At 36.3% G+C, this 8,491-nt stretch overlaps 1 protein-coding gene across 1 annotated transcript; it reads right to left on the minus strand.

Annotated features, from left to right (window-relative positions):
- Window positions 1-4,927: 4,927 nt before the first annotated feature.
- On the minus strand, window positions 4,928-8,203 carry LOC134529950 (putative nuclease HARBI1). Its single transcript, XM_063364495.1, has one exon. The coding sequence runs from the start codon at window positions 7,885-7,887 to the stop codon at window positions 6,823-6,825; it is 1,065 nt and encodes a 354-aa protein (XP_063220565.1). The 5' UTR covers window positions 7,888-8,203; the 3' UTR covers window positions 4,928-6,822.
- Window positions 8,204-8,491: the final 288 nt, after the last annotated feature.

Here is an 8,491-nt window from a genome sequence, read left to right on the forward strand (position 1 = left end):
GTTTTTTAATAAATATATTTTATGCAAATAATTTACTATTCTTTTTTCATTAGTTAGAATTTATTTAAAATTGATAAGGTTAATAATTTAGTTTTTTTAGGGCTTTTTATGTCTTGTCATGTGTTTATTGCATCATGTTTCATGTTTGTGATGTCTTTTTTTGTGACATTCTCTGTGTGTATTATTTTATGCATTATTTTTAATTGCCTGCCTACTAAAGGTCATAAATATTGGTAGGCATTCGAATAATAATAAATAAATAACATCACACCTGTTCCTGATCATAAATGACTATGCTCGACACACGTGCCCAAAATAGCAACACATTTCAAAAATCATCATATACATCCGATGTATAAGAGCATATTTTGTCATGAAAAAAGTATGGGAAGAATAATATTAATAAAAACCTTGGAAATTGCAGTAAAATCGGTTTTCATACTTAACAATACTTAAGCCTGTTACCGGGACCAACAAACTAGCATAACTTAAAAGTCCCCCATAGCCATGTGAAGCAATTATCTAAGCCTACCGACACATATACCAAAAATATCGCTTCCTTAAGGCGAATTACCATGCTGACAATATAACACTCACAAATGTTGCGACAATACATGTAGCACGACACTCACCTGCATTCGGCTACGTGCATTTGTAAAGTCTCTCACTGCTGGCTGCATGATTATATTTGGGTTCAAATGCTCGGTCACCCATAGGAATTAGACTACTAATTACGTTATGAATCCGACTACAAACATTCATTTACTACACACTCAGTTACATTAGTACATTAGGTTGCACACATACTCACTTTTAAACATAATGTCACACGGTTTCATCTTGAGTTGATCATGTCGAGTTATAAATTTACATAGAATCCGATATTTTTGCTAAAAGAGGTATAGAGAGTAGCCATTCGTGCATTTCAGTTTACATATAATTGGTTTCTATCGGTAGTTAGTAGCCTATAAGTTCGAAAAGTAGGTACTAAAATATATTGACCGTCATTACTTTTTATTAACAGTAACTTGGTTAATTTTTAATGCCACAAACCAGCATAGAGTTTATACGGGACATTATTAAACACCTGATTTATAATGCTCTTTCCCATCAGTTTTCTAAGTATGGTTACAATCGCGAGAGACCAGACCGCGATGGCAGGTTCGGAGCTGGCATACAACTCTGCACGGCCACTGGCGTAACGCGCCGGATCACTTGCGGTACACTGGCGTAATTCATGCCACGCGCGCCTGGCCGAGTTACAAGGGAATGCGGTACCCTCCTACCCCTTGCGCTCCCCGTGTATCTTACTTCCTCGGCGCTGTTATCTATCGCTGAGTGGCCTTGAGAATCCCACGGGCCATTGCGTGGAGGGGCGTGAATGGGCGATGCCTTTCTTGATGTTTTAAGCGTCGGGTCGGCCTAGGATGACGCGACTCGTCAAAGCTACTTTTCGTTGGTTCGAGAATGGCGCCACACGTACTTAATCAGTAACGCCGGTCTCCGCGGCAGTTCCGCGATGGAGTCCCGTGACGAGTTCCTCAACAGTTCCGCGAGTTCCGAGCGAGTCCCACGACAGTTCCGGAGTTCCGAGAGTTCCGCGAGTGAAGGGAAGTGCGACATCGGCGAAGAGGGTGAGAGACCTCCCCCCCCCCCCCCCCCCCCCACGAGAGTGGCGCGACGCGGAATTCGACTGAATCGCGAGATTGCGCAAGACTGTGTGGGTGGACAGGTGCGTTGTAAGGGGCGAACCACGGTTGAGCCCAGCTCCAGTGAGGAGTGCGAACTGCGGAACTTCATAGACATTGAGTGACTTGAAATAAACATTATTAAGTGCTGGTGATTTGTGATCGTAAATTTTGAAGTAGCCTACAATTATTTATTTTTACTGTAAATACTAGTTACTAATAAAACTGTGAAAAAACCTAATGTTCCTATCCCTTACGTACCCAGTTCCCCCCACATAAGTCGGAACAATAAAGTTACAATATCAAGCACATTACTTATAAATAGAATATCTAATCCTATTCACCAATACGATCTGGTTTTCTCAGGATGTGGTATTGTAATTTGGTTAACAAAACAGAAAATATTTTTTTTGTTTACGTTACTATAATACAATAGTTCTTTACTGATGGAAGAACTATGAATTATCGGATCATGTATACAAGTAACCACATATTGAGTCGTTTGTTCTATCACCAAAGAAATATACAAGTGAGCTTTATTTAACCATGATTATAAATGCTGTCACTAATGATCCTCGGGTTTTAGAAACTACATAAGGAAAATGTAAAAAAATTGTTAATAACGGATAGAGAAATAATCCGGGAAACATCGATCAATTAAAATTAAAATTCGAGCAAGTACTTAGTCTGTGGATTAATGAAAGTATAAGATATAAATGTAGGCACATCATGTAGCCCAAATCGTTATCGACAGGCTGTCCTTGATCAACAGATACAAATATTTTGAAGCGATTCCTTAAGTAAAATAAAAAAAGTTTGACATTTAATTTTAAATAATAATTAGGGAATGTACGTAAACTTCACCAATAAATAGACATATTTTATTTTATTTTAAGACATTTTAAACTAGTTGAAACAAGGCAAAAAATACAGAAAATTATATATATTTTTTAAATGAGACGTTAAAATAGAGACATATACTTAATAATATCACACCTTACTTCATTAGAAAGATTGACAGTAGCTGTCTTGTTATAGAAACAATATATTTCGTTTTTACTTGGTTGTAATTAAAATTATAAAATTAATAAAACAAGTTTTGATTGACTCTCAGGTCAAAGAGTATTTCTTTCCATCAAGAGGTGAAGCAACGCACTCTGATTGAATGAGTGAGGTGGCATTGCAATCTATACGTAGTATATGCCACAGAATCAAGAAGGGTATTCGTCATGAAAAGTTAGTAAACAGACTGTAATTCTGTCCCGTCTCAATCCGTAAAGGAAGTAGACACCTATAGCAACGCTAACACGAGTTGTGTGAATGCCTTGCAGTTAGGCAACTAGTGTGGTGTGTGTGCCGACAGGACTGGGTGCTAGATAGGAACAGCTACAGTAACGTTCACTACGCGAAGACTGATAGTAAAAGTATGTGATATATTGTGTATGAACTGTATGTTTCGTTTACCTTTTTCCAAGTTATTACCACATGTTGGTTACTGTAGCTGTTCCTAACTACCACTCAGCCCCATCGACAACCACACCACAATCGCATATGCTTCGCTTTATCAGCATACATTCTGGGAAGTACCTCCTCACGGATTAAGTTAGAACGCACATACAAATTCATGTAGGAAAAAAAATAAAGAAGAGATCTTCAGATTTTCCACAGCAGAAAATTAGGCAATAGAACTACACATGGAGTTTTATATATCCTCACAGATATCGGAAGCTGTACAGTTGTACGATGATATTTAGCGTCGCGTGCTAGAAAAGTTAGGCATAAGTTTGTAATTAAAAATGGGAGAGGGGAAATGAGACTATTTTAATACAAAATACCAGTCATTTTGTTGGTACCTTAAAGTACCTATGAATGTAATTATAAGCAAATTTATCCGTAATTAGTATATTAATAATCCCTAAATGTCACGCAATTATTATTATTACATTTATATTGAGAACATGTCACATATATTCTAGACTTAGCTAACGCTTTGATATTCGTGTCTGACACTTATCAGTGACAGGTTGAACTCTCACGAAGTAGGTTTTTAATGTGTTGCGTAAATTGTTTGTTGAAAAACTTTTAATTTCAATGAATAAATTAATATGTATTTGTGAAATTGTTTTGCAAATTATTTTTTTTTCAATACTGTTGGTTCATATTGTTCGTAAAATAACAGAAATGTTAATTCTGTGATGTAAATACAGTTTTGCTTTACTCTTTTTAATTCCTTTTTTTTTAGCAGATTACGGTTGAAGAAAGTTGTTATTACGTTTATTAGAAAGTTTGAAGCTTTATTTACAATAATGTAGACAATATTTTCTTTAATCCTCAGTATTTTATGGAAATAATTAGGTCTCAATGTGTCTGCAAAACTATGGATACAGGCCTTAACAGACTCATATACTACTAATATTTTGATTAACATTGGGCGTTTTACAGTGAAACTTTAAAAAATATCACAAGCCAAACGATGACTTTGAAGGAGACAACAGAGTATGCAAGTTGACAGTGTGAACGCAGCATTGTTGTTGCAGCAATGGAGCAGTGAACGACAGGTGATCGTCACCGCAAAAGAATGCTGACGAATGCTTAAAAAAAAACTCTACTGCTTTGTTCGTCTACCTGACCACACAGACGGTGTGCAGAGCTTCAGTTAAAAAAACACGCGAATTGAAAAAATGCTCACGATAGCAAAATGGTGCATATTTACGAAACGTATTTAGCAATAAGCTTAACTCTGTTGAGTAGTTCTTTTACTATACTTTGTATCTAAACTGTATTTTTAGAAAATTGAAAATGGCTGAAAGCATGTTTTCAGAATAACTTTTTGGCAAGAAACTCCAGGTAGGATTTCTTGAAAGCACTCAAGGTACCTGAATTACACCTTCATCTTAATTTTTACCTTGGCCACATTTTCGTCCAAACCACTCGTTCAAGGGCGTCCAGATCGCCCCATGTCTTCAACTGTCTCCCGTAAATTCTTGAACTCATTGAACTACCAGAAAAACTGGGCTCTTGACAGGGCGTCGTCTTTGTAAGCCTCACTAACCAAGGCAAGCGTCTGGGAAGCGGTTTTGCCCAGGCGAAAGAAAAATTTTATCGCGTAGCGCTGCCCCAGCGAACGCTCCATTTTTGATGTTTCCTGCCGTGACAAAAACTCAAATACAGCTTATGCGCCACGCGTGCTCCTCACCGCGTCAGAGCTCGGACGCGACTGCCATCTGGGGCCCGTTTCACAATGTTTACAATCTACAAGTTTACAAATGACAAGCTACAAGAAAAAGTTCACAAGTACTTGTAGATTTCGTTTCACAATAAAATCATATTTGCTTGTAGGTTTTGGGGAGTTTTACAAGTCAGCTGATGAAAGTTTACTAGTAGCCGTTTCACAATGTGTACAAATTACAAGCTACAAGAGAAAGTTCACAAGCTACAAGAAAAAGCTCACAAGTGCTTGTAAATTTCGTTTCACAATAAAATCATATTTACTTGTAGGTTTTGGGGAGTTTTACAAGTAAGCTGATAAAAGTTTACTAGTAGCTGTTTTGGCTAAAGTTGTCGAAAGTTCTGTTTATTTTAATTTGTTATGTAAATGGCGCCAATTGTAGTAGTTAATGAGAAAAAGCTCATATTATTGCAGAAAATAAGGGATGAAAAAGAAATCATATTTGGTGCCTTTTCCAAGAAACTTGATAAAACCATGAAAATAGAGAAATGGAAGGAAATTCATAATTTGGCACAGTCTATTGGCTTAGTTAAAGGTGACAAGGAATGGTCCTACACACGGGATGTGGTGTGGCCCAACATGAGAAAGGGTACAATGGTAAGTATACAAAGTATACATTTAACATGTATTGGAAGTTAGCTTTAATTACGTACCTCGAAATCTAATGAACCTTATGAGAATAGTTTAGGTTATGTTTGTGATGTCGCATAACTGAGTTAATAATTAATTTTATTATTAATAAAAAGAAACAAAATTTGTGTAAAGAAAGCACCGCTGAATAAGTTCCCTAATAGTAATTATTTATTTTGCACAACGAATTCAATACTAGTACCCTTACTGTATATATTTTGTTCCAGACAAAAGTGGACAATTCAAAACGAACTGGTACTGCAGGAGGATTGAAATTTAAACAAAACGAAGTGGATGCAATGATCTTGGATATAATTGGACGTGATTCAGAAGTAGTTAGTGGACTAGGAGTGTCAGAAACATGGGCACCTGAAGTAGAAGTATGTAGCTGTAGTGACGCGGTTGAAGAGCCAGTCACGAATGGCACACTGTTAAATGAACCAAATGTTGCACAGTCAAATGAACAGGATCACAATGCCACAGAAAATACTCCATCACCATCAATATGTTATAAAGGAAAGATGCCAAAACGAAAAGTAAAACAAGGTAATTGTATAGCATAACCACATAATTTGACATTTATTTTGTATCCAAACTTCTACCAGATTATTAAAGAGTACCTATTAATAGTTTTATGTCTAATTCCCACATTAAACATGATAGGCCTGGTCTATGACATATAAATGCACTACAACAACAACATATATTTTGACAGATTTTGTAATACAAGTTTACAGTTGTAGTCTGTTCCATAGGAAATTATTACAAAACATAACATTTCATGCTTTTATATAATTTTTAGAAACTTATATATAATTTCAAAAAATAACAATTATTTATTACAATGTGATCTGCTGAATATAAACATAATGAAACAAATATAGGCTTATATTTTCAACAAGAAAAAGTGTAAGTTAAAAACTTTATTGTATATTTTCAGGTAACCAAATTCCATTGTGTGAAGATGCTACTGAAATTGCCGCACTCAAGAAACGTAAACTACATTTGCAAATCGAATACCTTGAGCTTCTCAATGAAAAAACCAGATTAGAGTTAGAAAATCTGAAAAGTGGACACATTCAATACATTGTTAACAATGTAGGACAACCATCACAAATGTTAGTAGTAGAAGATGATTTTAGTGCAGTCAATGAATAATGTAATTAATGTATTGTGGTATTTGAGATAATTATGGGATGGAGCAATATGAATGTTAGTTTTCTCTTTTATTAAAGTAATAAATACACTTTCAAGTAAAAAAAATTGTGTGTCTGTTTAGTTACGCCTAGCTCTTCTTTGCTCAAAAAAATTCATTATTTCCAGTTGTGCATGCACCATATCATTTTCTATGTATCCTTCCTCATCTCCATGTTCAGCCTTGGGATCCACTTCTTCTTCATGGTGTAATTCACGATGCAAGTCATCAGGGTTTCGAGATATATTGCACAAAGTGGCACAGCATTTTATGACATTTGCTGCAAAAACTGGATTCAACCGTAGATAATTTAAACAGGGGAATTTTTCTTTCATTATGCCAAGGGCATTTTCAATAATTCTTCTAGTACTCTTATGCCTTCTGTTGAACTCTGCCTGTACGTCATCAAATGCATTTCCACGATAAGGGGGAATCAACCAGTTTTTCAGTGGATATGCACTGTCACCCAGTATGATTGCTTGAGGAAATGGTCTCCATCCATTTTCCATTCTTGTAGCCAACATGCTGTTTCTTAAGACGCGGGCATCATGTACACTGCCAGGCCAATTTGCGCTTACATAGTAAAATGTGTAATCTGGTCCACACACAAACATGCAATTAATAGAATGTTTTCCATGCCTGTCAACAAAATCTGCTTCATTTTTCATTGGTGCATCAATGCATATCAATGTTCCATCTACTATTCCACAAACGTTGGGAAAACCAGCAACAGCATAAAAATCTTGTGCTACTCGAACCATATTCATCGGCCAATTTACTATTTGCCTGAATTTAATCAAGTTAACTGCATCAACAACACTATGAACACTCCTGAACACGGATGATTTTGAAACTCCATGCATATCACCGACAGCATGGAACTGACACCCACTACCAAACCAATGCAAAGCAATACAAAGTTGCTGTTTTGCTGTTAGAGCTCCACTTTTGCCTGTAGGATGTTGCAGTTGATGTCCAATATCTTCTAAAAGAGATTCCATAGCTTGAGAAGTCATTCTAAATCTTTCATTATATTCATAGATTGATGAAAATGTATAATTGCATCTGATCCGAAATATCTTACGCCTGCGTTGAATTATATCATAATTTTCTTCATCTGAATCACTGGAACTGCTGCTAAACATTATTTAAAGTTTACCCATTCTGAAAGACTTGTAGCCAATTAACTAACTTTACAAGTTAATTTTACAAATTTGTAAAGCTGTGTCTATATTGTGAAACAAAACACTTGTGAATCATCCTAAAATCACTTGTAAACTGTTTAAATTTCCCTTGTAACATTTTACTTTACTATTTTCATTGTGAAACCAAAATTTAGATGCAACAACAAAACCTTACAATTTACAAGCCTTGTAAAGTTTTAGTTTACAAGTTTCTTTGTGAAACCAGAATTAAGATGCTACAAGGAAATTTTACAATTTACAAGACTTGTAAACATTGTGAAACGGGCCCCTGGACTGTTGCTTAGTTTAAATCCCCCACCACAAAATCCCTCACCGGGAACCGCCCTCCTCCAGGCGACTGAAGCTCCGTGGGGCAGCCAGTCTCATTACCTTACGGACAAACCCTGTAGATACCACTCAAATCTCATGGTTGTCGTATGCACAATGAGAAGATTGTGCGATAGTTCAGAGCGTTGCGCTTAGTAGAGATACTGCGCTAGAAGCCCCAGCGAGTTTCACACTTACTATCCTGCCTCACTAACATAAGTACACCTCTGACCAAGCA

This window comes from Bacillus rossius, chromosome 2 (genome assembly GCF_032445375.1).
Source record: "Bacillus rossius redtenbacheri isolate Brsri chromosome 2, Brsri_v3, whole genome shotgun sequence".
Lineage (NCBI taxonomy): Eukaryota > Metazoa > Arthropoda > Insecta > Phasmatodea > Bacillidae > Bacillus > Bacillus rossius.